The following is a 21,662-nucleotide window of genomic DNA, read 5'->3' on the forward strand; positions in this document are numbered from 1 at the left end:
AAAATAAACAGCGCGCAGTGAAAATGAATGGGTAGAAATATGCACGCTGAGGTCTGCGAGCTTAGGAGTCAACCGCGCAGATAGAGAAACTGCAGTGGCGCAAAGAAGGCATGCGTCATGCAACGTCCCACTTTAGACATGTGAGCCCTCCCCACCACCAGCACACCGTCACCCCTCCCCTCCTGCTTTGATTCTTCCCAGGCTCTCGTTTATGTGTGATTCACGGCAAAGAGAAATGCATTATGAATCAGCTTACTTTTTAATCTCTCCCAGAGACCATTAAAAACCGGCTCAAATGCACTAATCTCCTATTCAGAGGAGCGACTTATTTATAGATATGCTTGCCATCTGTTGCTCCTCGTCTTCTTAAACAAAGCCTGGCGTTACCGTTGATGTTTGGACCAAAGTTACAGGGGCCTATACCTGGAGATGCTGGCTTTTTTAAAATTTATTTATTTATTTATTTATTTAATATTTTTAAAAAATTTTATTGAAAGGGAGCTCAGTGCTGTAAGTGATTGCAACACATCAGCTCCAATGAAAATAATCATGGTTTATGGTGGTGTTGGAGGGACCCCCTCCCACCCCCTTCTACACAAGTCACGGGCAACCAAACGGGCAGCAGGGCGGGGTGTAAGCAAAGCTGTGAGGTATGTTCTGTCAGGCGGGTGTAAAGAATGAACAACAGCGGGCTATTACATTGACAAAGTGTTATTTTGATCATTAGAGAATGGCTGGCCCGCCAGCCCGTCCCAGCCCACTAAATATGATGTCGGACTGCTACACCTAGACAGGCTGTGCAGCGCCCCGGGGCGTCATAAATGCTACATGCACCCATACTATTACATCTGCAGTCTTCTGCTTTCAGGGTCAGCGTTTTCTTTTTTCTTTCTTTCGTTTCTCTCTCTCTCTTTCTTAACAAGAAGAGTTCATCAGAGCCGGAGACAGCAAATGTTTATTGATTTCAATGTCTTGTCAGCTTTCAGTCTTCTTAGAATTTCTTTCCAGGGAGAGGGAGCCGTCACGGTTTTGGGTGGAGATGTTCGGCTTGTCACCTGAGGAAGTAATTAGACTTTGATTTGTCCTCAAGTTAATTGCGGTGTCACTTCGTGTCAGGAGAGGAAAGTGAGGTGGGGGGTTTCAGAGCTTTGGGTGGTGTTAGTGGTGGGGATCTTAACTTTCTACTTAAATTTGGATATGACAAATAGAGGGGGCATTTTTAGCACCTCAAAAGGGTGGATTCCCTCAGCAGTGGTTTGGCAGGAGAGCAGCAACACTGCCTCCTTGTGCCCATTTTAGCAAACAATGTGAGAAAAAGAGATCCTCATCATTAAGAAAAGGGAGGTGGGATGGAATTAAAGCCCTATAAGAGCAAGGAATGCATGTCTGCGCTTAAAGGTGGACTAATTGCTGTAAAGCTTTGCTGTGGGGGGGTTTTGCTTAATTTATTAGCACTCCCCCACACACACACACACACACACACACACACCCTTCAGTGCATATTATGCTTTGGTAAAAGCCTCATTACAGAGATAGACCGGTCTTGTGTTTAAATCCAAAATAGCGGGTATTTGGAGAAAATCATTTTAATGCATAACTAGAAAATGAGGGAGGAATTAGAAGAGGTGCGCAAAGAGAGGAAATGGGTTTTTTTATGTCACTGTGCTGCCCCTTCTTCTTTATTTATCCTCTATTTCCTCCTCTTAAGAGGTTCTACAAGCTGCATGCACGCTCTGCAGTGCCAAAAAGCTTTTGTAATGCTAAATTGCATTTTCTCTTATACACTTTGCAAATACCCCCTAATAACAGAGGAATAAAGCACAATTCCTCCTGCAGCCACGCTTGTCTTCCAGAGTAATTTTAACAAAGCTCTCCTTTCAGCATATTGTTTGCTTCCTCATAGAGACCCACAATGCCGCTTCAGACACAAAAAGGCGCCTTATTGTGGCCACTAAATGGAGCGCTTGCGTCCATTAAAGAGTCATTCAACACAAATGATATTGCCAGTGCCAATCTATCAGCCGCATTGATCATGCATCGTTGGCTGTGAAGTGCAGACTCTGGTCTCCTGTCCTGGAAGTGTTGAGCAAAAGAAACCTAATGAGAAACTGTCAGCAGCGCGCAGGTAAACAAATCAATGGTACCCTGCAGGGGTCCCAAGGTCAAGACACACACAAACATACTCCCAAACACACACCACCAAGTCGTCCAAAGAACCTGAGGTTGGAGCTGCCGTCAGAGCCTGTGCAGTGTAAAGGGGCGCTGTCAGGGTCTGGCTCGCAGCAGGTAAACTGGCTTTAAATGGGATTTCTCCATGCTGCTTCGTCAGTGCTTTACCTTAAGGAATAGTTCTGACAGGTTTGGGAAATATGTTTCTTTACTTTCTTGCTTTAGATGAGATGATTGATAACAGTCTCATGTGTGTAAAACTGGGACTGAGAGGCACTCTATCATCTCCACTCACAGTTACCGAGGCTGCACTCGTGTTCCTGTGAACCGGGGATTTTGCATAGAAAACGACATAAAGTGAAACCACAGTAAAAAACAAGTCCGCAGACTGCTTTAATAACAAAAACGATGACAAGTACTGTGAAAGCCCAATCAATACCGGAGTAAACGCGAGGGAAATTCTGAAATATTCATACACTGACATGTTCCATTAGGCTTTGTTCTATGGCAGACTATAACATTGTCTTTACAAATGCTTGTTTTTGCTCTCATAAGCAATTCTAAACACAACTGATAGCTAATGCCAAAGCAGATAAATCATTTTCATTTTTTTTGCTTAACTGGCAGCAAGTGCAACATGTAGTCAGTGGCTCAGTTTTCATCTTTTTTGTTGTTGTTATTTCTGTGTAATGAATAAGAGCTTAATAGAGCAGCCCTAAGTAGCTCATGCTACAGTATGTATTGACTGAATGTGTGGTGAGTGCGCTTACATACCAGAGAAAGGCACAAGGTCAACAGCGGTAATTATTCTGTGGGAAGCACGTTGGTCTTCAGTGGGTGATTTCATTTCCTGTCATTAGCCACAGCGATTAAGCACAAGAACAATGATAGCATGATAGCATCAGCAACCACCACACAGCCCCAGGCTGCTCTCAGTATTCTCCAATATTCTCTAAATGTCGCTTAGCATGGGCTTGAGTCTCATGTTGTGTTGTGTTGTGATAGCCTGAATCCTGAATGCTTTTCTTAATTACCTATGATGACATCTAGTCTGATTTATCTGTCTGTATGTCTGTCTGTCTGTATACACACACACACACACACACACACACACACACACACGACAATTTATGAGATACACCAGTGGTTCCCAAACTTTTTTTTGCTAGTGTAACGGGGCAATGTGATTATGATTTAACACAGGTGTTATTCTAGAAGGGAAACCCTCCTCAAAAACGGACGGAGCAGTGGAGCAGCCAAGGGAATGCACTGAATTAAAAACTGGCTCATAAAATATAATTTATTATACCAAAACAGTTAAAAATGTAAAAGGAATTAAAACAACCCTGGCCAGGGAAAACTCTTAATAAAAATCAATTAAACATAAACATTAAAAGTCCAGTGGCATCCGCCACAGCGTAAAAGTCACTAAAAGTTAAAAAAAAATCCAGGCAATCGGAGTGGACAAGGAAAAACCGGGCAGCGTCCTCGCCGTCCTGTCAGCGTTTCCGCTCCAGAGTGCTGGAAGAGAGGGGCAGCGACAGTCACTATTCTTTATAGTGGCTACGGTTGATTATAGTGCGATAAGACGCGAGACCTACCCCGGATGGGCAGAGCTCTTAACTCTGCCCGCCGCTTTCCTGTAGCACGCCAACCGGCACCAGCCCGTCTCGCCGTGGGAGGTAGGGCGCTGATTCCCCACCATGATCTGGCCTCCAGTTATTCCAGCAGCAGAACAGCTCCCTCCGCTTCTCTGCTCGCTGGCGTCGTCTCCTCCCAAGTCCTGCACGGCAACCTTCACCGCCCCCCGTCCGGGCTTGCGGCCGCCAACGCCTGACACAGTTCACTCCACCATTTTTGCCACCTCGTCTCCCATGCCTCTGTCTCTCAAGCCTATCTCTCCGTGGTCTTCCAGGCCCTCTTATTGGCCTCTGGGACCTCCCAGGTGTGTCAGGTTCATAATCAGGGAGGGGCGGCGTCTTTCCAGGACAAGTCACCAATGAATACCATAAAAACATACAATAAAACCCATAAAAATAAAACACTGTACAATATTCAAATATTAAAAAAGTAAAACACAGCAAAACATGCACAATAAAAAAACCCTAGGTAACTTGTCCCTTTCCACCCCGTGACACTAGAGCCCCCTCCGCCTTTGTTTTCCAAGAAAAATAATCTCCTGCTTTGCGTTTGTGTGGAAGCCCCGTCAAATTATGCTAGCAGTGTCCAAGCATTCTTTTTTTTTTTTCTTTTCATACCACGCCCCCCCCCCCCCCCCCCCCCCCCTAGGGGGTGGGCCCCACACTTTGGGAACCTCTGAGTTACACCTTGTTAGAGTCTCCACATTCCAAGTGTGCTTTATTGGATTGAGATCTGGTGACTGTGGAGGCCCCTTGGGCAGATCAAACTAATTTTCAGTGGTCAAGAAACCAGTTTGTGATGATCTGAGCTCTGTGACATGGAGTGTTCCTGCTAGAAGCACTCATAAGGAGATGGGTACACTGTGGTCACAAAGGAATGCACACGGTGTTCACCATGGTACAAAGGGCCTCAAACTTGAGTTCCTGTTGCCTTCAGCTAGAAGCAGTGTGGCCGTTCACTTCTGTTCTCTGACAAAATATCCAGACAGTATATTTTGCATATTTGTCACATATTTATATTTCAGATCATAAAACCAATTATAATATTAGACAAAGATGACCCTAGTAAATAGAAATAATTTAATCAATTTAATAAATGAAATAATTAATTTCATTTATTAAATGGAAAAAAGGATACCCAAACCTACATAGCAAATTCTCTGTAAAAATGACTTTATTTGATTTCTTCCAATTTCAACATTTGCACAGAGAGAAATGGACAAAACCTGTAGTGTTGGTATATCTCTGACAAGCATGCCCTTTACTTGCTTTTCCAAGGTGTCGTAGTTATGGCATAAAGGAGATAAAGGATTTGGCTAACAGCAGTCTTCTTCATCCCCACAGATCAGCTGTCTAGGCCAGGCAGGCAAATCCTCTGCTCAGCCCTTTCAACATTATCTTTCATCCATCATCACTGCAACTAATGGCTCAAGCAACCAGGGGGGGAAACTAGTTCAACTTCCCCTCCTTCTCAGTTCCATTTCCTGTGATAAAAACTTTCTTCCAATCTATAGCTTTTTACCCCCGCCCCCTTTTTTCTCATCATGTTTATGTGACGGTGATGTCCAGTGGTTGAAAACTCGATTTAATTTGAGGATTTTTATATTTTGACTTTGTATGAGCATTGTAGTTTCACCTTGTCAGTTTAAGTTACTTGAATGTCATTCCTTAATTTGAGGCATGGGTGGATATTCTGAAAAATACATCTTTTGTCATTTCATTCTAGGAGAATCTCTTTCTTTGTTTAGTGCTTCTCAAAACCAAGAGAAATATAATAAGGAAATCTTTCAAAACATGAGGCTGATAGTCTGCTCTCACTCCCAGCAGTTTTTCTTTTTACTTAAAAAATGTAGAACTTTAAACTTAAACTATGTATATGTATGTATCCATCCAACCTCTTTAACTTGTCCTTATCAGGGTTGAAGGGGGAGTGTGAGGTGATGAGTGTGACAAATATGTGAAGACAAAAAAAGTGCTCTACATGGAAAAGACAAATCAATTGTAAAGACAGGAGTGACATGTCCTAGAGAAGGGGCCCTAATAATTGTATTATTAACAAGTAAGGTTTTCACAAGTGGCCCGGCAGCATAGAGGTCATCCTGTAATAAAGAGGTGACAAGAAGGTCACAGTTTCAATGAACGTCAATATCAGCTAAACACCAAGCAGCTGACTCACTGCAGTGTGTCTTGATAACAAAGTCACTTACCAGGGCATGCCCTGTAGTGGGGTGATAAGATGATAGTAACTCAAAGGCTGTATTTGTAAAGCTACATATTCATTTCAGGGGAAGGAAAATCATTACTTGGAATTCACTATTCAGCAGCACTTAAACACAAGGAGCTAACCTGCTTAAGTGTCTCGAGTTACTGCTTTGACTTCATTCATTCTTTATGGAGGACAGCAGGTTGGAAATCCAAGTAAGCAGTTTGGAGCACACTAGTTTTGATAGCTACTATAAAGATGATTAATTAAACTAAATGGAGTGGAAGAATACCGGGGTTACCAGAAGCCTTGAACCTGACACATACTGAAGCATACTGGGGCCTGGAAAGTTTTAAACTATCCTTCAAAGATATGTGGCTGCCCTGAAACTGCCAAATATGTCACCATTATTTTCACAAAGGGAAAAGAATATGGGGGCTGGCAGGTAGGTGGATAAACATAGACCTTTATTCTATAACTACTAGAGCTGATAAAAAAATATAATCACTGCAAGATTCAGTTAAGTATTACAATCTACAAAACAACAAGAGCCTGACAAAGACTGAGGGAGGGCACACACACAGGATGATGTGGCACAGGTGAACTCAAGTGTGACAATAACATGTCATGTCGGCATACGACTCCTAAACAAGAAGTATCAGCAGGACTGACCTCGTACTCTGTGAGAGTAACACATAACCCCGGTGGACCGACGGCCTCAGCAGGGTGATACACACTTATTTGCAAAGGTTCCCAGCATCAGAGTTTGTCGTGCATGAAACACATTAAGAAAATAAAAGTGACCACAGGCCAGGGGGAGCAACAACAAGCTAAGATGGTGATGATGATAAACTTAGCATGGTGTCTATGAGACTTCAGCACAACAGCACAACCTCATTGATAGTTTCAATTCAGTTTATTTTTTCAGTGCTAAATCACAATAATCACCCCAAGGTGCTTTATATTGTAAGGTAAAGGCCCTACAATAATACAGAGAAAGACTAATGACTAATGGTCTACAGCTAAGTTAAAACTGATCCTGACTATCTAAAGCCATACATGGTAGCATCGTCCGTCTCATGTGATTATGGGCTGCCATGTCTGATGGACGCTGCAGCGTTTGCTATGACTGATCTGTCACGAAATGACAACATTACACAGTTGTGGCAGAACATCTCCGATGGTCCTTGGCTATGCCGTACTCTCTTAAAAACTGTATTTTGGATTTACTGGTTTTATCTTTGTCTAATGTTACAATTTGTTTGATGATCTGAAGCGTGGCAGAGTCTCTCTCTCTCTCTCGTCCTTAGCGGGTGTCTGGCGGCAGTTGTCGACCGCGCAACCAGTACGCTGCTGTAGGTGCCGCAGGTTCTCTTGCTTGACCAACGATGATCTCCCACACTTTTTGATCTAAGGCAATGGTTCTTGCCAGCTCAAGATCGATTCGACGGGCCTTCAAATCATCCTCGATTTGTTTCGTCCATGTCTTCTTTGGTGCATTTCGCTGCACCTTCCAATCGGCGGGGCGGGTCAACCAGAGTAGGCCATGGGGGTAGCGGCTCAGGTCCATTCGACAAATGTGGCCAAACCATCGGAGTCGGCAACACTGGATTAGTTCGCCGATCGTCGGTTGGCTGCCGCAGCTGGTAAGGAAGGTGTCATTCGAATGATGGTCGCGAATGGAAATGCCAAGAATGCATCGAAGTACAGCACTCTATAGTTTTGTCGTTCGGCCGCATTTTCAAGTTCCGCAGTGACTTTGTTCCAGTACGCCTCATGGTCTGCTTTCATCTTCAGCCGCACCTCATGGTTTAGCTGACGATTCTTTTCGAAGTTGGTTAGCTTGGCCTTCTTGCGTTCAACGACTAGGTCGAGACACTCGTCCGAGATCTACGGTTGTGTGCGACATCGGGCGGGTGGGCACAGCGGCTTGGCGCAGTCCAAGATGGCTTCCAATATTGTTTGCTCTTCTTCGTTGGCATCATCACTCAGGGGGAGGAGGGCAAAGCGGTTCGAATATGCGATCTGAAATTGGTATTGGTATTTGGAATTGAATTGGTGTCGGCTTCTTCGCTCGTTGGAGCTGCATGCGCACTCGGGCGCGGACGAGATAGTGATCAGAGCCATAGCCGGGACCGCACATAGCCCGGATATCTTGCAAGGACAATCGGAACCAGGTGTTGATGAGCATGTAGTTGAGTAGCGCCGAGTCGTTTCCTCTTGGGTTGCGCCATGTCAGACGGTGCTTGAGCGAGTGTTGTAATAGTGTGTTCCCGAGGACCAGTTGAGGTGAATGACAACAATCGCAGTCCATTGTCGTTCATTTCTCCATGGCCGAACTTTCCCATCGTTTATTCCCAGCCAGTGCGGTCGATGCCGACGTGGGCGTTCATGTCGCCGGTGACCATGATCATGTCGGTTTGAGGTAGGGAGTCCAGGACGTCTTGCAGGCGATCATAGAATTAATCTTTGGATGCATCGGAGTTCGTTTCGGTCGGCGCGTAGACTGCGATGACGTGTAGCTTGATCATATTGTTAACAGTTAGGACGGCGATACAGGTTGAAAGGCGACGACGCTCACAGAGAACCGATGGTGCACCATGAAGCCGACTCTGGCTTCTCTTTTTTTCGCCACCTGAGTAATACAACGTCATCTTCTCGTCCATGGCCGGCACTTCGACGGCGAAGGTGCCAGATCCAGTCAGCCGAAGTTCCAATAGGGCCGTTATCAAGGCGCTGAGTTTTGAATGTTCACGGGCGATGATCTCCTTCTGCCCAACATGGTGACCAGTACTGACGTTCCACGCTGCGACGTTGATCGGCGTCTTGGGCGTTAGTCGATGGAGTCGATGGCCAGTTATCCATTTCCCACCAGCGCCCTGGGTACCCAGCGCTGGCGCATCGGCTGCCCCGGATGGGGTAGCATTGGTCGATAAAGCTGATATTTGAGATTCCAGGGTTTCAAGCCTAGTTTCCCCGATTGGTCGGTTCTGGTTGCTTCGGCAAGGCGACCACCCTCCTCCTTTCACATCTGGGCTTGGGACCGTCCTTGGTGGAGTTGCGTGGCAGAGTAACAATATCAACGGAATGGACAAACACGTTTTCAATCCTCTATGGACAGATATGTTAGAGCAGCCAAGCCTTTACATAAACTTAAGTCATCAATGGGACCTTTGGCCACATTTACTGTATGAGCATACATGAGCATACAACAACAAAATAGTATATTTCAATATATTTATGACAGAAAAGAACAAGTAACAGATCAAATTTAAAGCTCTCTGGAAGAAAAAATGTACTTTTTCTGTGAAACAGGAAAACAACCATCAGGAATAACTGCTATGATTTGAAGTCTTGCTATTTAAGCAAACTAAACTTTCGCTCCTAGGTTTTATAGAAACTTACAATCAAATTTGCACTCAAATCAGTTTAATCATTTAATTATCAGCTTAACAGCTAGAATAAGAAGACAATTTCCCTACCTCAGAAAGTGAATGCAAAGTAAATAAGGAGTGATGTCTTGAAGGTTCTGTCTCCCCCTCTTCCCTCACTTCCATGTTATGCTTTTGATTTTTAAGTATGGGTTGTGTTCATGGTCTTCTTCTTCTTCTTTTGTTTGTTGTAGCAAGGGTTCCCGTATCTTTTGTTTCCATTTGTTTCTCTTAGTCATCACAGTCGCATTATTAAACAATTGTTGAATGGCAGCAGTGTTGTGGTATCTAGTCTGTTGGTTTCCTTTGTGCCATGCATTTCACCTCTTTGAAACGACAAGCTGCACAACTTGTATAAATGCAGCATAATCAAGGCTTATGTACTCTATCGATCAGGAATTATGATGTCAAAAAAAATCTTTTTGAAACAGTCGTAGAAAGTGAAACAAGGACAAAAAAAAAAAAAAAAGAATTTATAGAGTCACCTGTGAAAATGAAATACTTCCCGAGCACTGTTCCTGGGAGTTAATATCAGATGTGAAGGTTCAGAGAAGGCTTCTCTTTTTCATAATTCAATGTTTGAACATGCAAATACCAAAGGAAAGCTTTAATGTGAAAAACCTGCAAAAAATAAGAATGTAGCACATGAGGGGAAATTAATTTGCAAATCCTCAAATACAATGTTAAACAAAATCCAGGAGTGATAGTCCAGGAATTAAGACCTGATCTATATCAGATGAGGAACTGGGAGGATAAAATGATCTCTGGTGCATTACATCCCTCTGGGGAATCCCACCGTTATCACTCTCACACAAAGCCATTATTTTCTGTTAACTGCAAAAAAAAAAAAAAAGAAAGAAAAAAAAGGGATGGACGTGCTGGATGAAAAAGGGGGTAATTGGCATCGCAGTGCTCTGCCGGAACTGGGAAACATCTTTTTCAGTCAGTCACACTGGAAGCAGGGTCTGCAAATGGCAGGTACAGAAGGCGATGTTCTGAACAATGATGCCCATCTTTCAAAGTGAAAACACTCAAAACAAGCACTGAAGCCAGGGGTAATGTCAGCTTGTTTGACAGTTTGGGTATATTCTTGCAGGTGTTACAGAAATGTAACACCCGCAAGATGATCGGAACTTAACCCCCCACCCCGAAAAAACGGTGTCACGGAGAGAGGTGGAGAGTTTCCAGAGAGACCAGGACCCTGAGATGCTGCTTACACACTGGAGAGATATACCATAATGCACAACACAGAGGTAACGGTGAAAAATATAGATTGTATATAACAGATGGAGATGGTTTCCAGCTCTAAAAAGCAAACTCAGATCACAGACGTGCTTGAAAGGATAAACAATAATGTGCTCACTGGTTAACAACTTGTCACTCACAAGTCACCAGCCACTGAGCACTCACGGTCAATCAGTTTCTCGCTTCACATCTACTCCATTCTTTCATAACATCCAATTTCAAAACACTGAGAATGTGACTGCAAAAATACTCTGCTCAATGCTTCATAAGGGAATAACCAGTGAGTAACATCATCCTGCTTATATATATAGTGCTGTGTAAAATGACATGCCCTCTTCTTGATTCCTTAGTTTTTTGCTCATTTGGCACATTTACAGGCTTCCGACGATCAGACAAACTTTAACATTAGACAGAGATAACTCGATTAAATGCAAAATGCAGTGTTTTTAAATGATGATTTCACTTATTAAGGGGGGAAAAACTATCCAAACCCACCTGGCCCAGTGTGAAAAAGGTAAAAACTTGGTTATGGTCATTTGTTTGATCATCTGAAATGTGTAAGTGTGGCAAAGAAAAACAAAGAAATTAGAATGGGGGAAAATACTTTCAATCACAGGATTGTATAATTTATAATGAGAGATCACAAAGTTGCTACCACTTGGACTGCTGTAATGATGTGGAGGAGAGTGGGTGGTAAATGACTGGGTGTGCCATTTGGAACTGGTGTGTAGACACAGGACTTCACAAAACAAGTCATTCTTGAAGCCAGCCCAGCTGCTCGGAAGCAGGAGATGAGGACTGAGATGCAATGCAACATAATTATCAGCTATCAATTTAAAACTTAGGCTACAGTCCCACATGCTGACACATCCATAACAAGGACACACACAAAGACCTTTCTTTAGCATTAAGTATTAACATGAAACTGACAGCAAAGTTGGGGAAGACCACCCCAAAAATACTGATTGAAAGAGGTACAGTTAGAAAATGTGTGCTACAGTGCTGCAAGCCTAACTGCTAATTACTGCTTTTACATGCTGAAGATCAGACTCTGGCTGCACTTAGCTTTATCATTGTGGGTCAGGAATTCCTCCCTACCAACTTTGTGTCAGGATGTTGTCTTTGGAGATGGTCGCAAAAACAAATAATGTTGCGCTAGTGTAATGAAGTAGACTTTGAGGTAGGATTTTACGTGTTGTCTGCGAATGCAGTACTAACATCCACACCTTCCCAGCTGATAATTAGCAACCTTATAAGAAACAGCTGCACTTCACTACTGCACTGCGGCATCTGGCAGTCTTTTCCCATCCAAGGTGGTCAAGACTGTCACGTGGTTAAGCATTACAGAGTGGTTTGCTTTCTTTAGGAAAGCTGTTCATTGTAGTATTCCCCTTTAGAGAGTGGTAAGTGGGACTCTTGTGTTTGCTATAATGTGGCATGTAGTAGGTAGGGTGGACCTTAACGACTGTTTCCCTCTTTTGTTACAGGATTGTACCATACTGCTGCTGTCTTGTGCTGTTTTGTTTAGTTGTGTCTTCTTGTGGCTGTTGTCATCTTACAAACGTTTATGGACTGGCCTTGACTGACTCCTGGTTTTATGGTCTTTTACTCGGAGTTGTTTTATGTATTTTAATCATCCTTTTTATAAAGAACTTTAACTTAGGGTGTATTTGTTTTATGTATATCTCTTTTACTAATTTGTTTAACGTTTGATGCTTTGTTGTTTTGTTGCTTTAGTGGAGGTTCGGCCGCTTGTTGAGGGGCTAGGCACGTGAGGTGGAATCCCCTCCCTGATGCATGAGAGTGTACACACCGGGCATAGGTAGATTGCGCCATTTAGATTTCAGTGTGAGTGACAGTGAGATTTGCAGTGAAACTACACGGGTGAGCAATTGGTGGCACCCTTGGGCACTCCTCCCTGTAGGTTGCCTCCTCAAGTGGCCGGTCTCCACCATTTCTGTTTAGTTATTTTATTGAGTTGTTATTTTACTAGGGTAAAACTCTAGTAAACTCTAGCAAAAACAGTCTGGGGGGCCCGAGGAGCCCGTCCAGCCTCCTTCCTCGTCAGCTGGGGGGCCCGAGGAGCCCGTCCAGCCTCCTTCCTCGTCAGCTGGGGGGCCTGAGGAGCCCGTCCAGCCACCAGCTGCTCCACCAGCAGCCTCATCCACACTTGCAGCAGCAGTTTCATCCATGCCGCCGCCTGCTGCTCCACCAGCAACCTCGTCCACGCTTGCAGCAGCAGTTTCATCCATGCCGCCTGCTGCAGCGCCTCCGTCTCCAGCTTCCACGCCAGCTGCAGCCTCCGTGTCTTCATCCACGCCAGCTGCAGCCTCCGTGTCTTCATCCACGCCAGCTGCAGCCTCCGTGTCTCCATCCACGCCAGCTGCAGCCTCCGTGTCTCCACCCATGCCGTCGCCTGGTCCGGCTCCGGCTTCAGCGTCGTCTGGTCCAGCTCCCGCGTCCTCATCCTCGACTGGTCCAGCTCCCGCGTCCTCATCCTCGTCTGGTCCAGCTCCCGCATCACCAGCTTCGTTTGGCCCCGCCTCTGCATCAGCCTCACCTGGTTCAGCCTCCGCATTCGCTTCAGCGTCGCCTGGCCCAGCTTCGGCTTCAGCCTCTGCCTCATCTGATCCAACCTCCGCTTCGCCTGGGGCTGCAGGGGCCACGCAGCCTTCGGGTCCCCTCCTACCACCTCCACATTGTCGGTCATCTGCCAGGCCGCTTGTTGGGCATCATCGCCACCGTGGCCGCCCTCCGGACTTCTGTTGCCGCCACTGCCTTCCGCGTGGCCGGCCTCCAGGCTTGCATTCCCGCCGCCGTTGCCGTCCGCACGGTCGGCCCCCAGAACTGCTTCCTCGCCGCCGTTGCCGTCCGCACGGTCGGCCCCCAGAACTGCTTCCTCTCCGCCGTTGCCGTCCGCACGGTCGGCCCCCAGAACTGCTTCCTCGCCGCCGTTGCTGTCTGCACGGTCGGCCTCCAGAACTGTTTGCCCGCCGTCGCCATGTGCACGGTCGGCCTCCAGAACTGTTCGCACGTCGCCACCGTTGCCGTGTGCACGGTCGGCCCCCTGGACTTTTTGTAGACTCTTGGTGAGCTCTGGTTTCGTTTTGTTTTTGATATGCTTTCCTGCATTTTTTGGACTCTGGTGCTCCTTGTTTTTTTTTTTTTTTGCTTGGCGATCGTGGCTCAAGAGTTGGGAGTTCGCCTTGTAATCGGAAGGTTGCCGGTTCGAGCCCCGGCTTGGACAGTCTCGGTTGTTGTGTCCTTGGGCAAGACACTTCACCCGTTGCCTACTGGTGGTGGTCAGAGGGCCCGGTGGCGCCAGTGTCCGGCAGCCTCGCCTCTGTCAGTGCGCCCCAGGGTGGCTGTGGCTACAATGTAGCTGCCATCACCAGTGTGTGAATGTGTGTGTGAATGGGTGGATGACTGGATATGTAAAGCGCTTTGGGGTCCTTAGGGACTAGTAAAGCGCTATATAAATACAGGCCATTTTAGGGTAGCACCGTGGCAGCGAGCCTTGTTGTTTTAATCATTGTTTGTTATTAAAGTGTTTTAATTAACAGTCTTGCAGTCTCAGCCCTGCTACCCTAAGAATTTCTCTGATCTTACAGTTCTATGCTTTTTTTTTTTTTTTTTTTTTTTTTTTTGTAGTTTTTCTTAATAAATTTTGATTTGTAAAACTGATCTGCCTCACCTGTGCTGTTAATAATGAGCCTGTGGGCTTTGATAGCTAGTGTAACATCTACATTGGCTATAAAAGTCTTTCCTGGGGTGTACCTGTCCCCCCCTAGGTGGCGTTGTCAACATGTCTTAGTCACCTTCCCTGGTTATCCCTCCTTCGTGCCACCACACTAGCAGTAACTTATGTACGTATGTATGTATGGCATGTATGTATGGCATGTATGTATGGCATGTATGTATGGCATGTACGGCAAAGTTGCTTTGCTATCAGGTTTGTCTTCATTTATTGTTTTCCAAAGCCTTTACTGAAGTAGGAACAGAGTTAAGAAGTTAACTATCCCAAACACCATTCCAATTCTGAGCAGCTCTTTCTGCAGTATATTTCTGATCACTAGCTACAGTGGGGCAAAAAAGTATTTAGTCAGCCACCGATTGTGCAAGTTCCCCCACCTAAAATGATGACAGAGGTCAGTAATTTGCACCAGAGGTACACTTCAACTGTGAGAGACAGAATGTGAAAAAAAAATCCATGAATTCACATGGTAGGATTTGTAAAGAATTTATTCGTAAATTAGGGTGGAAAATAAGTATTTGGTCACCTCAAACAAGGAAAATCTCTGGCTCTCACAGACCTGTAACGTCTTCTGTAAGAAGCTTTTCTGTCCCCCACTCGTTACCTGTATGAATGGCACCTGTTTGAACTCATCATCTGTTTAAAAGACACCTGTCCACAGCCTCAAACAGTCAGACTCCAAACTCCGCCATGGCCAAGACCAAAGAGCTTTCGAAGGACACCAGGAAAAGTATTGTAGACCTGCACCAGACTGGGAAGAGTGAATCTACAATAGGCAAGCAGCTTGGTGTGAAAAAATCAACTGTGGGAGCAATCATCAGAAAATGGAAGACATACAAGACCACTGATAATCTCCCTCCATCTGGGGCTCCACGCAAGATCTCATCCCGTGGGGTCAAAATGATCATGAGAACGGTGAGCAAAGATCCCAGAACCACACGGGGGGACCTGGTGAATGACCTGCAGAGAGCTGGGACCAAAGTAACAAAGGTCACCATCAGTAACACACTACAACGGCAGGGAATCAAATCCCGCAGTGCCAGACGTGTTCCGCTGCTGAAGCCAGTGCATGTCCAGGCCCGTCTGAAGTTTGCCAGAGAGCACATGGATGATACAGCAAAGGATTGGGAGAATGTCATGTGGTCAGATGAAACCAAAGTAGAACTTTTTGGTATAAACTCAACTCGTCGTGTTTGGAGGAAGAAGAATACTGAGTTGCATCCCAAGAACACCATACCTACTGTGAAGCATGGGGGTGGAAACATCATGCTATGGGGCTGTTTTTCTGCCAAGGGGACAGGACGACTGATCCGTGTTAAGGACAGAATGAATGGGGCCATGTATCGTGAGATTTTGAGCCAAAACCTCCTTCCATCAGTGAGAACTTTGAAGATGAAACGAGGCTGGGTCTTCCAACATGACAATGATCCAAAACACACCGCCCGGGCAACAAAGGAGTGGCTCCGTAAGAAGCATTTGAAAGTCCTGGAGTGGCCTAGCCAGTCTCCAGACCTCAACCCCATAGAAAATCTGTGGCGGGAGTTGAAAGTCCGTGTTGCTCGGCGACAGCCCCAAAACATCACTGCTCTCGAGAAGATCTGCATGGAGGAATGGGCCAAAATACCAGCTACTGTGTGTGCAAACCTGGTAAAGACCTATAGTAAACGTTTGACCTCTGTTATTGCCAACAAAGGTTATGTTACAAAGTATTGAGTTGTATTTTTGTTATTGACCAAATACTTATTTTCCACCCTGATTTACGAATAAATTCTTTACAAATCCTACCATGTGAATTCATGGATTTTTTTTTTCACATTCTGTCTCTCACAGTTGAAGTGTACCTCTGGTGCAAATTACTGACCTCTGTCATCATTTTAGGTGGGGGAACTTGCACAATCGGTGGCTGACTAAATACTTTTTTGCCCCACTGTATGTGCTTATATCTGATACCTTGTGCCAAAAGACTAAACAGCTGCATTCCATTTTTCTGTCTCAGTCTTTCGCTCCTTCATACATCATGAGCAACTAAACAAACAGCAGTTTTGACAACAGAATCAGAGGGCATGCCTCTGTCGGCACTTTGTCCCGAGAGCAGAGCATTTCTGAGCTCCTCCGGCGGCTGTCACAAAGCTTGTCTCGCTATTAGGACTGGACTGGCAGATTTTGCTCTCTCTCCATTAGAACTGTCAGCTCTGTGGAATGACTCCCTTTAATCACCTCAAATATCATTTCACACGAGGAATTTCAATCCCCTCGAGTGTGACAGAGAAGACAAAGACACATCAAGTGAACATTCACAGGCTGGCAGCTGGGAACGTTCCACACAAGGAGCTGTTGCTTTCCAGAGAGAACGTGTAAGGATGTTTTGGTGTTAAACAGCTAAATGGGAATAGATGAAAAAACTGTGAATTTATAACCGTTAAATCACGTTTGAGTCTGACTGCTCCTATCAACAAAGCGTGAGTATCCCTGCTTTGATTCATGATGTGCTGTTGCATAAATAATGCATCCTTTGGTGATCCCCTTTTACGGAACAAATTAAAGAGTCAATTTTCGACTTCTCTGATATTTCAATGTCAAAACTATTTGCTGGGGAATTTGTTACAGTCAGTGCTCTCTGACCACTCACTGTAATAACCACATATCCACAGTGATGTTATCTGGAGGGATACTTTCTGTAAGTCTTTTTCTGAGATTTGTATCATGCTGTACCATTTCCAGTGTTTATTCTCACACAGGCACTACTTGGATTTCATGTTCTGCTTGCAATTGCTCTATTATTGACCTTTGACCCACACTCGGGGCAATAGTGGGGAGGTTGAGAAACTGGATGATGCAGTAGCTTTTCTCCAGAGGCTATCAGCTCCAACATACTCCTTATTGAAACAGCAGTAGGTGTGGAAAACTTACAACAGGCTTTTTCTGAGCTGGTCAAAGGAGAGGTTTCTGTGTAGAAAAGCCAGGAAATGATTCTTGGCTAACTGAGTGTTGAATTAAAACATTTCTTTTTCAGTTTGCACTGTGATTTCCAACATGAACTCTTTGTTCAAGACTCTTAACAAGTCAGTGTTCCTTTTACTGCATATCTGCATATATTACTACTTTGTGTGTGTGTGTGCATGACAAATTTAAAAAAAAAAATCTTATACCTACATACAAAAAGAGACAAGTTATTATTTTCCAGTATCCTAAAATACAGTTTTACAGTAATGCCTGTAAAAACATTTCACTAGCTGGACCCACGTCCTCATTTTAGGTCTGGCAGCGTTTTTTAGTAGATAAAGGCGAATGGCTTAATCAAGAATTGAGCTGTGGTTTGGGGACATAGGGATCTCCCGGGCCTGGCAGATCCCCTAATGAGAAGTGAAAAGATTTAAACAAGGGGAGGGACGGTGGGGCACAAAAACGTGAATGAACAGCTTGTAGAACTGGGGGGGTCATATAGAGATGAGACAAGGAAGGAAGGGGCATGTTTAGGCATGGTCTTGCTCCTGAAATTAAGATAATTTAACTCCAATTAACACAGATTGTCATCTAATGGCTGTTAAAGGGTCCGTTTGTGGTAAGTAATTACCACAGGAACAAAGGCAAAATGTGAAAAAGTCTTCTTGACCAAATATCAGCATATGTATATACTTGACAAAATAACCAAAGGATAGTTTTACCTTTATGCTTTGTGTGAACAACTAAGGTGTGTTCCTTATGAAATCCATGAAGTGCTACAGAGAAAGTTACAATTTATTTATGTAATTAACACATTTTGAACTGTTAAAGAAATATAACAAAAGGAAAGCTGAACTAAAATGATCCATGTAGCAAACAAAAACTGTTGTGAGCCGCCACCCTTATATATAAGGGTGGCGGCTCACAACATATATTTTGCCTTTGGGCTTTTGGAGCCTTGCCCTGACTTTTAAAAAAAATAATTGGAAAAAAAGTACTATGCTGCTAAAAAATTAAAAATAGATATTTGCAAAATTCTGCCTAAATATGTATTTTACCTGGTTAATGTGTGTGGCGGGGCGTGGTCTGCAGGGGAGACCACGCCTGAGCGGCACACGCAATCACACCTCGCCACCTTAATGTCTGTGCTATCTATGCTGTTGTTGGTATGTGTCGGGCTGTGAGCTGAAAAGTTACAGCTGGCTGAATGCGCCAGCAACCGTTGTGATAAGTGGTCAATAAAGAGATGCTGAAAAGCATGTTCGTGCAAACATCGTCGGGTCTGCCGTGATATGTTTACAATGGGACTTCTGCTCCTGAACCTCTGCGCACAGCGTCTGCAAATCGGGGCTGTACGAAGTCACTTTCATCTTTACGCAGGACTGTAAGCTGTCATCTGTGAGGCGTGAGCGGTGTTTGTTTTAACATAGTTCACGGTGGAGCTGCTGACATTATGTGGATCTGAAGATCCATAATTGGCCTACCTGGGGTTGAAAGTCGCGATAAATGCACGGCGTTTCGGCGGGTACACCGGCTTCCGCGAGTGTGACGCTTATTTTGAGCGATGAAAAAATAATAAAATATAAATTTTTTTAAATATTTAAATATCACAATAATATTCCAATTTAGAAATACAAGTTAAAAAAGAACTAACATAAATAAAATACACTTCAGCTAAATACTTCTAATTTATTTTTTACCAAACCACGCTGAGCCGCACTATAAGGACTAAAGAGCCGCATGTGGCTCCGGAGCCGCAGGTTGCCAACCCCTGATCTAGACTTTGACTTGGTCATTGACACCCCTCATTTTTTTCTTTTTAAGCTATTCTGGAGTAAATGTGCTGCTCTGCTTAGGATCATTGCCTTGCATATCCCAATTTCAGCCACGCTTTAGGTATCCAACCAATGGTCTGAAATTTTAATCTAGAATACTTTGGTATACGGAAGATTTCACGGTCAACTCAATGACTGCGGGTCACTCAGGTCCGATGACTGCAAAAGAAGCCCAAATAATAGCCATCAGTATGGCTATGATTGTACTGTCTTAAACTTAACATGCTAACTGAGATCTGTAGAATCGGAGATGTAGCTCTTGGATGTTTTCTAATTTCTCTCAGCATTGCACAGTCTGACCTTTGGGGGGGATTTGCTTCAGTATCCATTCCTGGACTGCTGAATATTCCAGAGCAGCAACTGCCTAAAATTCTGTTTTCATAGAGGTCCTCACACTTGCTGATAATCAATAAATCAACTACATTTGATTAGCTACACCTGGCTAGTGCTTACTCTCTTAATTCCTATGGAAGCATTAATGACATGCTTAGTTTATCATGGGACAGCACAGAGTCCTGTGAAAACTTTCTTTTTCCAGTGACTGTAGGTAAAAACAAATGTAATAATCTGCCCAGTCACAGGAGTGGTGTAATGATATCTTTTTAGCATACCATTAAGTATTTGTCATGTCACGATTTACTGTAAGTCACTCATTTATTGCTGATATTAGCATCCAGTTTAAGATTAAACATGGTTCCTGTGCACAGCAGTTAATCCCGTGGCCATCAGGCCATTAGACTGCTGAACACGTCATAGACACCTCACCTCCACTACTGGAACTTTAACATTATGCACTCCATACTGTACAGTAATGCCACTGTTGTGCACATGTCTCACTCTGTATATTTTTATATATTTTATTTATTGACTCTATTTAATTTGTAAAATATGTGTACACACACACACACACACACACACACACGTAGAAAAACATTTAGTATACACATCCAGAATTTTTTATTTTATTTTATTTTTTTTGCATATACTATTATATATTGTACATATATTTATTAGTTTCAGATTTAGCCATTCGTATATTTTGCCTGTTTATGTTATTGTATTTTGCACAACTCTGTTGCTTGTGAAGCTCGCACACAAGAATTTCACTCGCATGTGCTGTACCAATGTACCTGCACATGTGATGTGACAATAAAAGTGATTTGATTTGATTTGGCTCTTGTGATATCCTAGAACTAAGGAACCACGGAGACCATGTTGACCTCGCAGTCACTTTTTTATTATTCTGAACTGGGGCAAGCGCCACACACACTGATACCACTCTCAAAAAACTGTTGCCCCCTGGTGGACAAATCCCTGCTACAACATAACATTCCTCCCCCCTTAAACTGAAACTACTGTGTAGTTTTAATCACTACATAAAATACCCATAAACAAAAACGTCACCTTTATTAAAATGCAACAACCCCGTCCCCGGTCTTTACTGAAATTTCACCCCGTGTTGTGTCCACACATACTATTGCATTTGTTCTGTAGATGCATTTACCAGAAGCGCTAGAGGGTGCTAGTGAGTATGTTGTTCTGGTTGTGGTTTTGAAGAAGAAAAAAGAAAAATAAAGAAAGGAGTCATCTCCGGTAATCTTCTGTTCCTACCTGCATGTGTGTGTAATGCCTGCTGAACTAACACCACACAACAAGTGGCGACGAGAGTAGTGGTGATTAAGTTATGACTCTGCTCTCTTTGCAACCCCCGGCTGTGTTCCTGGATTGCCCGGGCGAACCGAAAATTCCATTTGCTGCGTGGAAAAAGTTGTTCGATAACTACTTGCTGGCGATCGGGGGTAATGACTTTGCTACTGAGAGGAAGAGGGCCCTGCTCATTCACTGCTTGGGAACGGAGGGACAACGAATCTACAGCGCCTTACCACAGGCTGCAATAGCTGATGCAAAGGCCATTGCTGTTGGTGAAACGAAGCCTGTTGCCGCTGTTCAAGTACAAAAGAAGATGCGCAAGCCAAAATACAAAGCAGCTAAAAAGACGGATACAGCTCCGACGTGCTACCGTTGTGGTTCAGCTGATCACAAAGCCAATGATAAATCCTGCCCCGCAAAAGACTGCAAATGTAATACGTGTGGGAAAATCGGACATTTTTCGAGAGTGTGTAAATCTTCTCATAAGCTTGTTAATGAAGTGACTGTTCCTGAAATGTGTGTTTTAACTGTTGACAATTGTGTCAGTGGTGATCCGGCTAAATTGATGTGAACTGTTGCTGTCACTGTACCAAATACTGCGCAGGCATGTACTGTTAAGCTACTAGTAGACACAGGGTCTGGTGTTTCCATACTGCCTGAACATGTTTACAGCACAAATTTTGGCTCAGTTAAGTTAAGTAATCCAGCTGTTCAGCTTATTACATATTCAAAAGAGAAACTGGATGTATTAGGGTGTCTTAGAGCTGACATTACTTACAATGGCAAGTGTGC

The 21,662-nt window shown here is 44.1% G+C and overlaps 1 protein-coding gene across 1 annotated transcript; it reads right to left on the reverse strand.

Moving 5' to 3' along the window:
- Window positions 1–8,474: 8,474 nt before the first annotated feature.
- LOC147304435 (uncharacterized) lies at window positions 8,475–14,495 on the reverse strand. The gene is made up of 4 exons (XM_086279511.1): window positions 14,466–14,495; window positions 13,304–13,839; window positions 13,067–13,231; window positions 8,475–9,060 (listed from the first exon to the last, which is right to left on the reverse strand). Exons 1-4 carry the CDS (start codon window positions 14,493–14,495, stop codon window positions 8,475–8,477), a joined length of 1,317 nt encoding a protein of 438 aa, XP_086135637.1.
- Window positions 14,496–21,662: the final 7,167 nt, after the last annotated feature.

Source organism: Aulonocara sp. 'chitande type north' Nkhata Bay, linkage group LG22 (assembly GCF_057382095.1).
Source record: "Aulonocara sp. 'chitande type north' Nkhata Bay isolate Kocher_YH1m ecotype deep benthic linkage group LG22, A_spYH_male_GT1.1, whole genome shotgun sequence".
NCBI lineage: Eukaryota > Metazoa > Chordata > Actinopteri > Cichliformes > Cichlidae > Aulonocara > Aulonocara sp. 'chitande type north' Nkhata Bay.